The following is an 18822-nucleotide window of genomic DNA, read 5'->3' as shown; positions in this document are numbered from 1 at the left end:
GGGACATGTATTTGCATAGCATCACTACCCCTCTAATTGGGAAAATTTAGAAGCACAAGTTGAAGAATCAATATCCTCAGAAAAATTTGTTCGGAGAAAGTTATTTTGCTTTTCTTCTTGGGATGAGGAAGCAATCGAATGCTGACCTCCGCATGATTGCAATTCAAACATTTGTTTATTTACAGCCCTCCATTTTCCCAGAAAAGGATTTGAAGCAGATGATTTTTGTTTAACATCTTTATTGGAGTATAATTGCTTTACAATGGTGTGTTAGTTTCTGCTTTATAACAAAGTGAATCAGCTATACACATACATGTAAGGCAGATGATTTGCATTAAAGAGACTCAGATACTTGGTTATCTCCAAGGCATTTTTTGAAAATGTTATTTTGTCAGTATTACCCTATATATATGTCCCATTTTTATTAATTGAAACATATAACATGCATGTGAAATTTTCCACTTACCTCAAGGACATACATAGAAATCGTAGAGGTGACACCCATTGCATAGAAATGAGTACTTTTCATCTATTTTGCTCAGTTTGGATGTAGAAATCAAGTAAATCTAATCAGTGTTAATCTAGAGTATGTGTATCAATGGATGTGATACTCTGGACTCAGATTTCTCTAAATGATAGCTTGTGTTCTTATTTCCGCAGATATATTTGTCCTTGTGCTGGTCATACAGCTGAGTGTGTGTCTATTCATTCTATTTGCCGATATTCCAGAATTATATAGGCGTCTGGATGTAAGTCTTATCTCTGGGATATGATGATATTTTATAGTTATATAACACCCTGACTTCAAAAAGCAGGCCACAATTGCAATTGACATGGATTCTTTTTTTATTTTTATTTTTTCAAGATGGGACTCTTGTGTGCTCCAACATTTAAATTTTTATTTATTTATATTTATTTTTGGCTGTGTTGGGTCTTCGTTTCTGTGCGAGGGCTTTCTCTAGTTGTGGCAAGCGGGGGCCACTCTTCATCGCGGTGCGCGGGCCTCTCATTGTCGCGGCCTCTCTTGTTGCGGAGCGCAAGCTCCAGACGCACAGGCTCAGTAGTTGTGGCTCACGGGCCTAGTTGCTCCGCGACATGTGGGATCTTCCCAGACCAGGGCTCGAACCCGTGTCCCCTGCATTGGCAGGCAGATTCTCAACCGCTGTGCCACCAGGGAAGCCCCCGACATGGATTCTTGACACCTATTATTCTTTTGAGATGGTAAGGTTAAAACGAATGCTGAATTTACTCATATTTTTTATTTAAGCTGGTCGGGAAATAAAATTCCATCTAGCCTTGATTTCAAGTATTTCAAAAACATTGAACATTTTTCCTTTAAAAGATCCCTGTAAGATTGGAAATTCTATTTATATATTTTTCTCTTTCAAATGTGAGAGAATTTTCTCTTAAATGGTTTTGCTTTGAAGCTGTTTAAAACAGTTTTGCCTGTAACACTTTTGGGGTTAATTCTCAAATCTGTACTTACATCTTTTTAAAAAAATCTTTAAAAATGTGTTTTTCTGTATTACATACTTAATGTCTGCAAAACTTAGGTTCAAAGATCCATATCTTACCTCAAGTACTCTCTTACAGTTTTGTAATTTTAAGACAACTGTGAAACTCTAGAAGAGACAGAAATTTTACATATTCAAGCAAGGGAAAATGTATATTTTGATTCCTCTAATCTATTCTTCTTTTGAATTAGAAGTTAATCATTAATAAACGTCCTTTAGACCAATAAATAGGATACAGAAGAGATGATAAAGGGAACTGAGCTTTTAGTTCTTTGTAAAATTGCCTGTCTGCTTCTCCATCTCAAAGATAAGTTTCATGAGGGCCAAGATCCTATCTTATTTATTCTTGTATTACCAGTGCCTGGCATAGCGAATGGCACATAATGGCAATGACTGACTGACTGATCATTGTAGATCAGGTTCCTAAATGTAGACAAGCATTTGGAATACATAATGCATTCCAAACCAGCAATACCTTCACAAACCCATGGTGAGATTTGACATATAAACTAATATCTACATTCAGTTTTTCATTTTTATAACTGTATTACTGTGGTCAACAGTATAATTGTATTCATGAGTTAGATTAGGTACTCATGGAGATAAACAGTCTTTGCCCACTAGTCTTCTAAATGAGTTAAAATTCCTTAATCCTGCAGAAGTTAAGGTTAAAACATGTTGGATTTAGTTACACTCTTTAGTTAGTGAAGACTGTTTCAGAGGGGCTGGGACCTCTTGTAAAAAAATAAGGAACGTATTTGGTTTGGAGGGAACCTGTGCAGAGTCATTGCCAGCGTGACTTCAAAAGATTCTGCAAATGATTATTGCTCACCTTAAAAATAATTATTTTTCTTATTACATAAAATGATGGGTGCATTTTAGAAAATGTAACCATGCAGGTAAGGAAAATTATAACATTATTGACTATAGCCTTCCATCTTTGAAAATTCATGTATTATAAATGTGTGTTTGACTGATTTATGAAGTTTATTTTATTTTAAATGGAATCATGCTGCTTTGCAAGCTAATTATTGCTCATTTTTTTTTTAATTCATATTTTTTTTTAAATAGAGAAAACATTCCCATGGTTTAAAATTCAGAAGTTTAGAGAAGTTATGTGATGAAAACCTCCCTCCCATCCTTGTCCCCCGAATACCAGTTCCTCTCTCTGGAGACAACTGATAACACCAGTTTATTTTACACACTTTCAGATATGTATTATACATGTATCCATATACATTTCTTATATGTATATTCTACCACGTTTACCCAAATAGTAGCAAACTGTTACATTTGTCCAAGTCTTCTGAGATGGAGATATCCAGGTGAGGTGAGATGTGTAAGAAAGTTATTGGAAGAATTACCTATGAAGGAAAAAAAAAACAAAAAGATTAGGAAGCCAGTGGAGGTGGGGAGGATGCCACACTATGATGTGGGTCTGACCCCTGCAAAGGACAGAGGGAAGGAACGCGAGCTGGATGAGTTGAGTTTCAGACTGCAGCGTGATTCCAAGAAAGTCAAGCCAAAGTTGCCCATCAGAGGTGTCTAGTGTCTCACAAGAATGAGTGTGGTTAGAAGCCCTGCATGTACACTGTGAACAGCATGAAGTTTTTGCAGCATAATTAGTCTTCGGACTGACTGTGCTTTTTCATCTCCCACCAGCTGCTCTGCACTCCTGTCCTGTGGAGGGTCTACATTGTCATTATGCTCGGCTCCAATTTCATTGTGTCCCTTGTCGTGGAGGTAAGTGGCCTCAGGTTGCTGATTGCTAGTTGGGGCGGCGGAGGCATTCTCTGGGAGTCTGAAAAAGGAACAGCTTTAGCTGACAAGGTTCAACAGTGCAACGGTCTCCCTTCCTTGGCAACATGAGCAATGACGCTTCCCTCTGATGAATTCCAAACAAGGCATTCATTTGCCTATCTGTAAAGTGGGGCTGGGGAGGATGGGAGAAGGTCCTATCCATTTCTAAAATTCACAAATAGAGACCCAACTCAATTCATCCAAATTTCTTCAAAAGAAACTGATATATGAGTCACATACTATAAGATTCACCTTTTTAAAGTGTACAGTTCAGTGACTTTTAATATGTTCACTGAGTTGTGCAACCTCCAACACTATCTAATTCCAGAACATTCTCATCGCCCTGAAAGAAATCCCACACCCATTAGCAGTCACTCCTTATTTCCCCTTCTTCCTCCTTCACCCCCTGGCAACTACTAAACTACTTTCTGTCTCTATGGATTTGCCTATTCTGGACATTTCATATAAAGGGGATCATACAGTATGTGGCCTTTTGTGTCTGGCTTCTTTCACTGAACAACTTCTATCATTTTTACTTTACAGATGGGAAATGAGAGTCAGAGTGAGCTTTTCCCAGCTTTTATTCTTTATGCTGCATTTCCCCAGGAAAATGAGCTTGTGCTCCCCATTTGCCTTGCTACGCGCTTTACTCTCTCCTCCTTCAAGGCTGTTAGACACAATCCCCATTTCTTAAAGCCCACTCTCGGGGAGGGGGCGCCCCAGAAAAGGCATCCATTCTGTAGGAGGGATGAGCTTTAAGACTCCACCTGTCCCCATTCCTGCTCTCACTTACAAACCCAGACTGGTTCCAGTGAGGGGGGATTCGTGGTGGGCTGGCGCACCTGGGGACTGATGGCCCTGCAGTATTTTGTATGCAGGAGCTCCAGAGCCTTCCTTACTAAGCAGGGTAAAGGCTGCGCAGGAGCTGGTGACGGAACAGGACATAGAATTAGGATAAGGAGCATCGATCTCTTTGTTAAACCAGGACTTCTCAAACTTGAGTGGGCATCAGAATTCCCTGGAGGGCTTGTTAAAACACAGATTGTCCAGCACTGCCCCAGCATTTCTGATTTGGTAGGTCTGAAGTAGATACAAGCTTTTGTTTCTAATAAGTTGCCAGGTAATTCTGATGCAGCTGACTCAGGAATCACACTGAGGAGTCCTGTGCTAAACAATATGGTCCCCAAAGCCACCGAATTAATAAAAGAGCATTGCCATGAGAGTCCTCTTATGGAGTTGCAGAAAGATGGTCCTTGTCCTTTAAGGGATAATCTTATGTATATATCTTATTCCTGTCCATGATCATGTTATTTCTTCTGTCTAGTACATCTTTCCCCATTTCTGCATATTGACATACCATTCCATCCTCTGTGGCACAGCTAGAGTATTAGCCTGTTCATGAATTTTTCCTGATGCCTGGATCAGTTAGGCAAGTAACAAAGCTCAGCAAACAGTGGCTTAAACAACAAAGATATTTATTGACTCACTTAACAAGAAGATTGGAAGCCAGTGGCTTCAGATCTAGTTTAGTGTCTCTGTGGCATCATTGGGGCTCTGCATTCTTCCACCTTTTGTCTCACCATCCTTAGATGTTGGCCTTCATGTTTGTGCTTGTTGCTCATGGGGCCCAGCTAGCTCCCATGTAGCTGGCCTTATGTCTGTTTTCAGTGCAGGAAAAAAATGGAAGAAGAGGTACCAGCAAGCTTTTTTTTCCCACAAGTATGAACCTTTTATCAGGAAGCAAAAAATTTCCTGCAGCCCACCAGAAGGCTTCCTCTTATGCCTCATTGCTTAGAACTCTGTCTCATAGTCAGCTTTAGTAGAAAAAGACTCTGGGAAAGTGGATCTATGCCAAAAAGTTAGACAAATTGGCTTAAACTAGTTATGATTTTTTTTTAAGGTGGGCAGAGAAGAGCCAGGAGGAATGGGCTGTAGGGTAATCAAGCAACAAAGTCTGCCATAATCCCCCAGCAGGAAGCCGTTCTCCTTCAGTATATTTACAGCTAAGAATATAGCTGCAGAGTAGTCTACCTGGGTTTGAATCCTGGCTCCACCCTTTCTTGTTGTCTGACTTTGGTCAAGTTCACTACACTTCTCTGTGTCTCTGTTTCCTCATCTGCAAAATGATGATAATAATGGTACCTTATCTCATAGGGTTACTGTGAGCATGAAATGTAAACAGTGAAAAGCACATAGTAAGCGCTTAGTAAATATAAGCTCTTATTATTATGTTATCTCTTGTGGTACTTACCATTCCTTACTTTGTGTCTAGCAATCATTTATTCATTCACTCTTTCCACGAGCATTTGTTGAACCCGTGCCATGTACTAGGGCATGATGTGAAAAGGGTAATAATAGCAGAGGGGTAGAGCTCACAATCTACAGGGAGAAAGAAGACAAGCGTTATAGTTATCTGGGTATAAATTTCTTTTTTTGCTTGCCATTAAACTATGGCAAGAAGTCATCTTACTAGCTATAACAACTGCTTTATTCTATTAGGAGCTGGGTAAAGGTTTATTCAATTCTTAAATGTAAGAAGTGAGCCTGCCCACCCCCAGCAGATGGAGATGGTAATTTGATACTCACGGAACAAATTTGAGTGAGACCTTATCCTTACTTGCTGGGTCTCATGATCTAACCTCCTGCTAACAAGCAGAGGAGCTAATGTGGATAGCTTTAACACCCTCCCTTTTATTACTTATGCATTGTGTGAATGCGTGTGTGTGTGTATATATGTATGTGTGTATATATATATATATGAATTATTTGAATGTCTGTCAGAAGAGCTCATGTGATGAAGTTTTGTTTTTTTCTTTAAGAAATGGTATATCATCAAGGCTTTCCTTTTGTTTCTCATTCTACATCTAATTTACAATGTACAGTGACAGGACGGGTTATTTCTCAGTGCTTTCTTTGATTCCCTTTTCAGAGCAGCAAAGTAATACAGGTCATCACATTTGTAGAATTGTAACAAAGCTCAAGATACTGTGTAGAGCACTAATGTCTTGTGCCTGTGTGTGTGTGTGTGTTCATTTGTTTTGTCTGAAGCCTGCTAAGATTTCCTGGACATAAGTTAGATTTTAAAACCTTTAATTGAATACCTATGATCCTGCCTTATCTCAGCTCTAAGGAGAACTACTGTTCTCTTGTTAATTAAGGAGGACAGAAAACCTTGCTCTGGGAAAGTAAAGGAACAGGTTTGGCTAGGTGATCCCTGAGGTTTGCAAGATGCTGATAAGATGGCTGTGTGAGTGTTTAACAGCCTGTCGGCAGATGATCAGTTTTTAGAGGATATTCAGACTAGCTGTTCTCTATGATTTCCATGGGCAGTGGACTCAGATGTCAAAGATGGGTGGATTTTAGGAAACCACTATCTCTCGCAAAGTTCCTTGTAGAATCCTACAGAATTAACTCTTTCAGTTTCGCAAAGATACCACTGACAGACACCAAAACCAGTTCTAATTCTATGGGACAGCTTGGGTCCTCATATTTTCCTCTTTGTTTCTTTCATGATAACTTATAAGATGGCCAGTCTCTGTGACCACATATGATGAAAAAAATGAATTTAACATAACCCCTCATGTGCTATGTATTATAAGTTATAACTTGGGCTCTATTCAAGGCTCAGTCTAACTCATGAAGTAAAATGCCAGTCCAAAATGTTTTCAAAGGACATACCTTTTGTCATCTTAAAAAACGCATTGCAATGAAATATTTGTAGGTGAAGTTTGGAGGCTTATGTGAATAAGGCTGCAATGCACAGCCGTTTGTTAAATGAATAGTTCAGAAGAATGGTAAAGGGAAGTAGCTATGCCATGCCATGCTCTGCATTGTAAGGGGAGTTATATAATCCTAATGACAAATATAAGAGGAAGGAATTATTATCTCTAATCACTGAGGCTCAGATGGGGTAATTAACTTGCCCATAGTAGGTGTCAGAGCTGGGATTCAAATCCAGATCTGTCCAGCTCCGAAACTGTGGCCCACATCCCAAATTTTACCTGTGTTCATGACTACACAGTGATGTGCCAGGGTACACCCAAGTCACATCATAAGCATGGCATATCTTTCTATAAGGTCAATACCGTTTGGTAGTAGACAATTTTAAGTGTCATTTATATTAAATCACATATGGATGTGATATGGAGTGAACTGCAGAATTTGGATGCTTTTACATTTAATTTACATATGAAATCCTTGAGGCAGACTACTTCAAGCTATGTTTCTGGATTCTTGAGACTATGTTTCTCTCTCTTCTTCCAGAAGAGTTTCTTAAGTGGAAAAGTTTGAGAAGCCATGACCTATCACATGAAATCACCTTGGATTTGTCAGAGGCTCAAGTTCTTTGTCAAGCTGGATTGAAGCAGTCAATGCAGTAGTGCCTTATGAGGATCTATGGAAGGCTGTATTCTGAAAACACTTAACCTCTGATTGTAAACAGTAACTCTTTTATTTTGCAGGAGGCCATCATTGAAAATAGAGCCCTGTGGATGATAATCAAAAGATGTTTTGGCTATCAGTCAAAAAGCCAGTATCGGATATGGCAGAGGGCCTTGGCAAATGACCCCAGTTGGCCCCCCATAAACCAGACCTCCTACTCTGACATGCCGGCCTGTGGCAAGGGAGTGTCTTACAGCAACCCGGTGTTTGAGAGCAACGAGGAACAACTTTGAAGGCAATGTGATATCCAAGTTTATATAACATAGTAACGATGACAAAAGGGACCAGTTTCAGTGATTTGTTTTTAAGCAATGAGACTCTTACAATATCAGCTAGAGTTTTTGGAATCAAAAACCTGCCCAATCATGGTGACAAATTAAAGTCTTTTTGATAAAATACTTTCTACAGAACTGAACACTGCCCTAGGAGAGTGTTTTTCTCTTGGCTTTAAAGTATTAGAGGTGTTGAGTGATTCAAGAATGGTCCAGGGATGGCAATGGGCCAAGAGATTGGGAGGCTAAAGGAGAAGGAGAGTACGTAATCTTTCTTCTTAGGTAATATATTTTTGAAATGAGTTGAGGGAAACTAGCATAGAATTGTAAACATGTTAAAGATCATTTTTGAATTCTTATTTCATTGATGGAAAAACAAATGCATGAGAACCATCACACCACTCCTCACTGTCTGGTTTCCTTTCCTTGACGGTACTTTTCAGATTTGAGATGTTTCCTTCCATTTCCGGCCTTCCCCTAAGTATTAGTCAGGATAGGTTTAGCCGATGCTGCAATAACAAACAACTCCAGTATCTCAGTGTCTTAACACTCAAGAGCTTCTGTCTTGATCCGGGTGGCTCTTTAGAATAGCCGTCCTCGGAGTGGTGACTGCTTCAATCTGATGGCTCCACCGACTCAACGCAAGGACTCCATGTATATTGCAATGGGGAAGGAGGATGGAGGCCCTTCACTGTGTCAGAGTGGTACACATCTCTCCCATCGCTCACACCACATTAACCAGGGATTTGGCAAAGAAACTGGGAAGTACAGTCTCCTGTATTTAGGGCTGGCTTCATGGGCATACGATCTGGCAGTCTCATAGGGTCTCATGCTCAGAAAGGTCCCATTGTTGGTTTAATACTCTGCTATTGCCATCTTGAAAGTCCTTATTTTTAACAAGGGTCCCCCAGATTACATAGTTGGTCTGGCTTATATTCCTGGAAAAGAAAGGAAAGTAGCACAAATCAAAGAGCACTAGAACTGTCCACTAAACTCTGGCTCCTGACGCTGTGAATGTCTGTGTTTTAGGAACCCCGCATCTCGTGTGCCCAATTCCAGGAACCACATCCCGTGTACCCAATTCCAGGAATTTTTACTCCTCTGCTCTATTATTTTTGAGAAAAGTTAGTCTTGTGCTACAACATTATATGTTATCATTAACATAAGTCCTCATACAACGTACGCATTTCTTAAGCTTGAGGCTTTAGATTTCAGAAAACAAAAATTTCCCTTATTTTATCATTAGTACAATTTGGTTATATTGAGCTCAGCAGACAACACTGAATTCTAGGAAAACATACACAAATAGTATTTTAAAGCAAAAGCAACATTTTCATGAGAAACATAAAATCCTAAATGAATGTTCCGGGCAGGGAGTGAGTCCCTGGCTGGTTGGCTACTTCCCAAGAGCATCTGCAAGCATTCCCTTACCCGGCTGAACTCCTGAGTGTGGTTCTGGAACATGGTGCAGATAATTCTGGAACATGGTGTTTCTCAGCCACAAAGTTACCTTGTCGTTTCTGGTTTTAAAATAGGGTGTGAAGAATCATTAGAGCAGGCTGCAGGATCTTTGTCTTCCTCAGTACAGAAAGAAATGTTTCCTTTGACAAAGTCAGCCTTGGCAGTGATATGGAAGCTCTGAATGTCTTTTTCTAAAACTGATAGTTGTTCTCATCTTTCTAAAGTTGTGGGCAGGGGCAAGCTGGAGATAGTGTGCAGCCTAGTGATGAGCAAGCGTGGGGTGCACCGTTCATACTCTGAAAAGCCTCTCACCAAGTGCTATCACCTCCACTAGCCATCTGAATTACATAATCCTCCTGGGACTCAGACAAGGAAGGGCTTACCATCAGCATTTTACAGATGAGAAAGCTGAGATTCAGGGTGAGGAGAGCACACCCAGACCTTGGACACAAATCTTCAGCGAACCTGCTGTTACCTCCAAATACCTCCTAATTACTAAGCTCCAACAGGGCAGGGGTGCATGGTGTGATCTCACAGTCAAACAAAGAGTGAATTTCTTCTTTGCCAGGTGCAAGGAGGCAAGCGTTTGCTAATACCAGGGCCTTCTGTTCAAATGAATGCAAGGCATCCTGCCAGCCTTAGGCTAGAGGTGTGTTAAAAACAAAACAAAACCCCAAACCACAGGTGTCTGTTTGTTTTTCTGCAATTCTGAGCTGCTTTTGTCTTGATCTGAAGTGATTCCATCCTCAGCAATTCACACACAGCTGGCAGGGAACAGGGACGGAGGACTCTGGTTCCTCACCAGCCAAACAGCCGTAAAACCTTGGCCAAAAGGGACTCATTCTAAAGATGGTTCTTGAGACGAACTACATCTTAGAGGCAGTGAGTGAAAGACCAGGAAGTGCTTAGCCTGGAAAAATGGGGATTCAGGGGACGCCAGAATGGTATTCAAACACTTGAAGGAGTTACCGTGAGAGAGAAAGCTCTGACCTGGATCCGGTGGCACCACCAGTGGGTGAAGAGCACGATGGGAGTGGCTTCAGGCTGACACAAAGACCACTACCCTAACAGTCAGCACTGCCAGAGGGGGAAGCTGGTGACCTCTGTGTGCACTCCGTGACATTGGTGGTTGCAGCAGATATTCAAAGACCAATAAGCAAGGGAAGTCAAGTATCAGATGAAACTCAATTACCTGCAGGATTCCTTTCAGGCTTGATACGCCCAGTGTCTCAGTCTCACGCTGTGATGCAAACCTTTTATGACTGCTGCCCACACAGATATCAGACTGACCCTGTGGGGGGCTAGGCTGGGGAGGTCCCATGGTGAGGATGCACAGGCTGATGGCTCTGTACCTTGGAAGGTGGCTTCTGATGGAACAGGAACCTAGACAAAAGTTGCACAGAGCGGGGCCCTGACTGCCAAATTGACAGCTGGGGGATACTTCTGATGTGAGTATTTTCTCAGAAAGAGGTGTTTGAAAATTTTGAGAAAAAGAACATGGGACAGTGACCCAAACCCAAGGGCAGTGCTACCTGTGCCCGATATGCTTTCCTGACCAGGACTTGGAGGAGAAAAGGACATAGTCACCTGGTCCAAACCATTTGGGAGGGTCCCCTGTATGTTCACTCCAAGGTATACGGCTCTTACCCATAGAGAAGAACCCTGACTCCAGGCTCGCCTTGATAAATATGGAATGATGGAAACAGAGAATGGAAGTATGGCTGTGCCATGTGTGTCCTTATGTGCTCACAGAAGTGTGTGTTACACACTTACAGATGTGATGACTGGAAAAAGTGATTATATATTCAGAGCCTTGTATGTTGTTTATGCTATAATAATTTATTCTGTACGAAGGAGGCAAGTAAAATCTATCATTCTGGATAATAAAATGGTGTGGTCTCCTCCAGTAATGCTGAGTCAAAGCAACATCTTTACAAAGTCCCAGGCATTTCTAACACTGCAGATGCTATTATTCCCTGCTTTGTTACAGGACGTTACAGTCTCCAAAACACCTGTACACTCGTGCTTTTATTTAAGCCTCATAACAGTCTTAGGAAGAAGGCAAGGCAAGGATTACTATCCTCCTTCTTTTCAAGAGGTACCAAATCCTCCAAAGGCTTAGTAACTTGTCCGAGGACACACAGCTCGTGAGTGGAGGAGCTGGAGCTGCATTCAGACATGGGACCTCTCTGCCTGCGAAGTCTCTGCTGTGTCACTCTTCCATGTTGTTTTCCCCAGGATGTTTGCAGCACCAACAATCAAGAAGGCAAACAAGGCAACTGTCCAATGGATTGCCATCATGAGTATGAATTCCTCCAGAAAGAGTTTTTAGTTTTCCTAGAAGTTCTCTTGGACCTAACCATCAATCACAGAAGAGGTCAACTCCCACAGCTGAGAGAGTAAAACCATAAAACCAGAGATCTGTGAGCCTACGTCATGAGATCAGATAAAGCTCTGGTTTTTGCCTTCAGTCTCCAGAAGCAGAAACCTGTATCTCTGCTTGAACTTTGCTCAGCCCCTGCTTTGTACAGCTTTTTTTAGGGTTATATGAATTCTCTCGCGGCTTTGTACTATGCTCACTTCTTTATGCTTAAGGAAAAACCCTTGAAAATTGCTGCCACACAACATTGGTTGTCCTTTGGGTTCCATTAGACTTGTTAAAAGAACCCTCTAAACTTTATCAACGAAATGACTTTCTTCAAAATTGAACAAACATACAAACGAAAACAACAATGACAAAACACACCTCTCCTGGAGGTGTTGACAGAGCCTTAGGAGTGAGTCACCCTGGCATTCCCAACCATGTCAAGCTTGTTCCTTCCCTGGGAAGACTGTATTTGCCATCGTTTCTGCCTTGAATGCTCCCCCCGCTCCCACCAACCCCTACCCTCATGGCTGACTCCTTCTCCTTCAGGTTTCAGCTCACTGGTCACTTCTCCAAAAAAGTCTGCCCTGACCCGACCACTTTATCCAAGGGTTTCCTCACCCCATTAGCTCGGTTTGTTTTCTACATAATACTTGCGCAAACCTTCAGGAGACTGAGGTTGAAAAAATCCCAATTGTCTGAGATCACACACTTAGGAAATGGGTGACCTGAGTCTAAAATCCTAGTCTATAGGTTTCCAAATGAAGGTCCTTTATGTTTTTCACTCCTAGCCAGATTCTGCTAATCAAATCATCTAATCCACTAGGGAAAAGAATGTAACATGTTGTAGAGCAACATCCATGTTTGAATGTAGAGTACTCAAAGGGTTATCCAGACTCTCCCAGCTCTATTTCCTTGCCATCTCCTTTCGATTCTCTCTCCTTAGTGTTTCAGCTTCATGAAAAATCTGATAAAGCACTGGCCTGTGATAAAGGCTGCACACATATTGACTATGGAAACTCTGTTGAGTTTGAAGTTGTGGATAAGGGTGACAGTGCTGCCAGAAGGTCTCACATACGTTGCATGTATTATGCACTGCACAACTCAAGGGGGCACCATTCACATTGCATCACAAGCAAAAAGTGGTGGTTCTGTGTGATATCAAGAAGGCTTTGTGGGTAAGTGAGGACTTTTCCTTGTGTAACCACAAACGTGGGCGTGCAATGAAGAGTCCCACCCATCCCCCTCCAATCAGTTCTTAAATCCCTGCACGCTCTCTTGGCGGTATCTCTCGAGTAGAACTTCCTCTCCTCCAAGACGTTGGCCACCACCTGCCTGGATATAAGAATCTCTTATCTGGTCTCCCCAGCTGAAGTCTCTCTTCTAGTTTTGCTTCTCAAGGTCCCTATGAATTTTATCGCCCAACTTGATCACGCCACGTCCATGATCAGAAACCTTTCATAGTCTAAATTATCTACCAAATAAAATACACATTGTTTAGTAAGAAATTTAAGACCCTTTGCACTGACCACATCTGGCCTCATCTCAGACATTTCTCATCCTTGTACTCTATAATGCAGCAAACTGTCATTCCCACACTCAGTAACTCACTTATTATTCCCAGCATTCTGTAATTCACTTATTCGCAGCATACAGTAACCACTTTCCCACCCCAATACCTTTTCCCATGCTGTTTTCTCTATAATTGTTACTCTTATCTTCATACATCCAAATCCCACCTATTTCTCAAGATCCAGTTATAATGCCACCGGATCTGCCAAACCAAATGGGAGACCTCTTTTATCTGCACACACATCACACTATACATACCCATCCTTTGGGTAGCAGGCAGTTCTTTTTACCTTGTATTATCGTCCAGTAGTGTTTCAATTTCCTCCAATGCCTACACAACCCCATTTAACTAGGAGCACATTCTCTGAGGGTAGGGACCAAGTCTGATTCATTTCATTTTCCCACTCTATACGCAGCACAGGGCCATGGTTGAGGTTCTGCAAGCAGCTGTGGCATGATTGAATAAAAAATATAATCACTGGGACATTTTGTTGATTTATTTCTCTTCCTTTGTCTGTGAACATCTGTTTTCTATTCAATACAAAGAAGCTTAACTATAACATTAGGGTTATGAATAAAAACAACCAAAAGTATAAAAGTATAGTGATTCCAATGTTGTGCTTAATGAGTTTGGCTCAGATGTATATACATATACATATACATGGTTTGTATAGTGGGTGGGGGAGGTGTGCTGTAGAATTAGAAGAGCTAGGTATATGCTACAAAGACCATCTCAATATGTAGAGGACACTAGAGGTTTATTTGTGAGTGCAAAGGCTCTCCTAGAAAGGTACTCAACCCGAGGGAAGAGAGAATTGAGGCAAGCAAACTTTTTCGAAAACCAAACAATGGATATTAGGGAACAGGGGGACAGTTTAAGTATAATTGGCTCTGTATTTTCCAATTTGTTCTCTGGTTTCACCTTACCTTTACAAACTTTTGCAAGGGCCCAAGGAACAGAAAGCTGTGATGAAAAGAGAGAGAAGGAGATAAAAGATAGAGATAGGGATAGAGATAAAGATGGAGAAAGAGATAGGGATAGAGACAGAGACAGGGGTAGGGGTAGAGATAGAGATAGAGATAGGGGGAGGGATAGAGATGGGGGCCCACTCTGTGGTTGGTGTGTCAGAGTGTGATAAAAGCACAGTGGAGGGAATACACCTGTGGCCTCTGTCACTTTGCAGTGATGTGACTGTGTGAGCACCAGAGGAAGATGCATTTTGCTACTGGCTGAGGGTGTCACACAGAGACCTATAAGTATTATAAACAGCCTGAGCATGTCTCCAAATGGCTGAGGGAGGTAGAAAGTGGTTAAAGAAGATGGAAAATGGGGAGGTGTGACTAGAGTGGCGTGCAATTTGGGGTCCCCTGCAACTAACCTCCAAGTCAGATAAAGCCCATAGAAGCCTCATGGAAGCAGCAGAGATCATCTCAGAGTGGTGCTCTGTGTGTCTGTGTGGGAGAGGAGAGCGTCCTGTCACCAGGAGCCCTACTGCAGTACTCCGTGGATCTTCTCAGTGATTCAGGAGAGACTTCAGCATGGCACTGCTTCTGTGATCCTGTTTTTGACTACGGTCCCAGGTTTATGTGACCAGGGAAACATAGGTTATAAAGATAGGAGAGATACCTATCCAGGAGGTGAAGGTGCATTTCATGAAATCATATACAGGAATATTAAGGGGTAAAGCACTCTGAGAAAACAGCTCAGAGCCCCAAGGCCACGCCATGTTCCTGGTCTGCTCAGGAACTGGGCAAAGTACAAGATAAAGTGGCTCCACAGCTGGCTGGATGCTTTTTCCTGAAAGCTGAGTCAGTTCTCTCTTGACCCAGCCCAAGGTTAGCCTTGAGAATTGGATAAGGGCTTCTTAAATAGCCTCAAGAATTTAGCCACAATCCATGACTAATTGGAAACTAGTTTGATCTGGGGACAATTTTATAGGTTCAGATCCCCCCTAGAGGGATCCTATAATCTATTTGGTCTGGATGCCAAGAGTCATACTTGGCAAAGGCCAAATATTTGTGTCTGCCCACACCTAACCCTGGCACAGCGGGTGTCCCAGGGCAAACTGGGTAGCTCAGGCCTGCACCTGGAGCCTGTGCAGGTGGGCAGAGCTGGCTTTTGGGGGCGTAGGAACAGCGATGCTAGCTGAGGTCATGTGCTCACGACAAGTACCCCATGTCTGACCTCATCATGGGGGCCACACAGCACTCAGATAGATAAAGTCAATCTCAGAAGTGTCGCTTTCGGGCAATGGCATATGGCAGGTAAGAGTATAAGCTTAGGAGTCAGGCAGGTCGGAGCTCTAACCCAGAACTCTCTGATTTGTGATTTTGAACAAATTAGTTACTATGTCTACATCTTAGTTTCCCTGGCTATTGGCATGAGAATATTATTTATTACCTCATTCATAACTGCAAAAATCAAAAGCGATTCAATGTGGCACATAATTTTTTTCCCTACATCTCTCAAGCTTTTTTTTTTTTTTTGATAAAAGAACATTTCAAAATTTATTTTGGCATAGAGTAGATATTTACAAGGTTCTTAGCAAGGCAGGTGGGTAGCGTCCTCTGATCTGACCTTAAGACGTGACATCTGGTTTTTTAAGTGGTCAGAGAATTAAAACTTCCAAATCTGCTGAGTTAGCAACTCTAGAAAAATCTGTAGGGATGGTGATTTAAGACGATGAATGATCAGTGAAGAAAAGGGAAGGTAATTCTTAGATAACAGAATCTTCAACAGTGAAGGTCTTAAAATGAAAGGAATTTTGTGTCCCCAATTTTGTTCTGTGTCTTGTTCCATGGAGGCACAACATTATTTCGGTATGTAAGGCTTGCAGTGGTTTATGCCTTACTGAGCGTTACTTTACTTACCATAGCCTTGTATAGCAAAGGAGTCCCTCAGGCTCACACACACACAAAAGTCTGTGTTGTCATGAGAAACTGGAGTCCCTCCAAAAGTTGCCCCACTGATTCAAAAGTCAGGCACTTCTTTGTCAACAAAGACATCCGGGTGAAAAGTCTGGAGGGCAATCTGCACTTGGCTCATTGGTAAGTCTTAATCACAGACCCTGTTTATTTGGTTCTTACTGACATTAATGTGAAATATCAGCAATTTTGCTTCCAAGACAGAATCCATTGACTTAATTTTTTCACTTTTTTTTCAGTTGTGCAATCAGAAATTCATTCATATGAGGAAGAGGCAGTTAATACCTATGGAAAAACGCCAGAGAAAGCAGTGGTCAGACTGATTGCTTTTTGGCAAAGGCTGAACTCAAGATTTACCAAGGGAAGCCCATGTAAGTGTGACCTGAGGGGAAGTTACAAGTGCCAGAGCATTGCTGAGCCTGGAAACTGGAATTTCAGTTACCTTGTAAGGTATTTCAGAGAAAATTATACATATGCAAACGCAAGGATGATGTATCACCATGTTGCTAAAATGGTGATTTCTTTTTTCTTTTTTTTTTTTAGGGTTTACTCTTTTTTTTTTAAAATAGATCTTTTATTTTATTCCAGTAGCGTAATTTAAAAAAAAATTTTTAATAGATCTTTATTGGAGTATAATTGCTTCACAATACTGTGTTAGTTTCTGCTGTACACCAAAGAGAATCAGCCACATGCATACATATGTCCCCATATCCCCTCCCTCTTGAGCCTCCCTCCCATCCTCCCTATCCCACCCCTCTAGGTGGTCACAAAGCACCGAGCTGATCTCCCTGTGCTATGCTGCTGCTTCCCACTAGCTAACTATTTTACATTCGGTAGTGTATATATGTCCATGCTGCTCTCTCACTTCGCCCCAGCTTCCCCCTTCCACCCCGTGTCCTCAGGTCCATTCTCTATGTCTGCATCTTTATTCCCGTCCTGCCACTAGGTTCATCAGTAACTTTTTTTTTTTTTTTAGATTCCATATATATGCGTTAGCATATGGTATTTGTTTTTCTCTTTCTGACTTACTTCACTCTGTGTGACAGACTCTAGGTCCATCCACCTCACTACAAATAACTCAGTTTTGTTTCTTTTTATGGCTGAGTACTATTCCATTGTATATATGTGCCACATCTTCTTTATCCATTCATCTGTCGATGGACGCTTAGGTTGCTTCCGCATCCTGACTATTGTAAATAGAGCTGCAATGAACATTGTGGTATATGACTCTTTTTGAATTATGGTTTTCTCAGGGTATATGCCCAGTAGTGGGATTGCTGGGTCATATGGTAATTCTATTTTTAGTTTTTTAAGGAGCCTCACTACTGTTCTTCATAGTGGCTGTATCAATTTACATTCCCACCAACAGTGCAGTAGTGTTCCTTTTTCACCACACCCTTTCCAGCATTTACTGTTTCTAGATTTTTTAACGATAGCCATTCTGACCGGTGTGAGGTGATACCTCATTGTAGTTTTGATTTGCATTTCTCTAATAATTAGTGGTGCTGAGCATCTATTTATGTGCCTCTTGGCCATCTGTATGTCCTCTTTGGTGAAATGCCTATTTAGGTCTTCCGCCCATTTTTTAATCGGATTGTTTGTTTTTTTGATATTGAGCTCCATGAGCTATTTGTATATTTTGGAGATTAATCCTCTGTCCATTGTTTCATTTGGAATATTTTCTACCATTCTGAGGGTTGTTTTTCCATCTTGTTTATGGTTTCCTTCGGTGTGAAAAAGCTTTTAAGTTTAATTAGGTCCCATTTGTTTTCATTTTTATTTTCATTACTCTAGGAGGTGAGTCAAAAAAGATCTTGCTGTGGACTTTCCTGGTGGCACAGTGGTTAAGAATCCTCCTGCCAATGCAGGGGACATGGGTTCAAGCCCTGGTCTGGGAAGATCCCACATGCTGTGGAGCAACTAAGCCCATGTGCCACAACTACTGAGCCTGCACTCTAGAGCCCATGAGCCACACTACTGAGCCTGTGTGCCACAACTACTGAAGCCCATGTGGTCTAGAGCCAGTGAGCCACAACTACTGAGCCCACGTGCTGCAACTACTGAAGCCCATACTCCTAGAAACACGTGCTCTGCAACAAGAGAAGCCACCGCAATGAGAAGCCCACGCATCACAATGAAGAGTAGCCCCGACTCACCATAACCAGAGAAAGCCCGGGTGCAGCAATGAAGACAGAACACAGACAATAAATAAATAAATAAATAAATAAATAAATAAATAAATAAATAAAAAATAAGTAAGTAAATAAATACAAAACAGTAAACCTATTAAAAAAAAAAAAAAAAAGACCTTGCTGCGGTTTATGTCAAAGAATGTTTTTCCTGTGTTTTCCTCTAAGAGTTTTATAGTGTCTGGCCTCACATCTCTGTCTTTAATCCATTTAGAGTTTATTTTTGTGTATGGTGTTAGGGAGTGTTCTAATTTCATTCTTTTACATGTAGCTGTCCAGTTTTC

The 18822-nt window shown here is 41.4% G+C and overlaps 1 protein-coding gene across 1 annotated transcript in view; it reads left to right on the top strand.

Annotated features, from left to right (window-relative positions):
* Positions 1–8117, top strand: part of ATP13A4 (ATPase 13A4) — a 138350-nt gene extending 130233 nt beyond the window's left edge. Inside the window, exons 28-30 of the mRNA XM_068545477.1 lie at positions 661–749; positions 3177–3257; positions 7775–8117. Coding sequence (XP_068401578.1) covers positions 661–749; positions 3177–3257; positions 7775–7987 — 383 coding nt within the window. The 3' untranslated portion in view covers positions 7988–8117. The remainder of the gene's footprint in view (positions 1–660; positions 750–3176; positions 3258–7774) is intronic.
* Positions 8118–18822: the final 10705 nt, after the last annotated feature.

Source organism: Eschrichtius robustus, chromosome 6, assembly GCF_028021215.1.
Source record: "Eschrichtius robustus isolate mEscRob2 chromosome 6, mEscRob2.pri, whole genome shotgun sequence".
Taxonomy (NCBI): domain Eukaryota; kingdom Metazoa; phylum Chordata; class Mammalia; order Artiodactyla; family Eschrichtiidae; genus Eschrichtius; species Eschrichtius robustus.
This window is presented reverse-complemented; position numbering and strand designations above follow the sequence as displayed.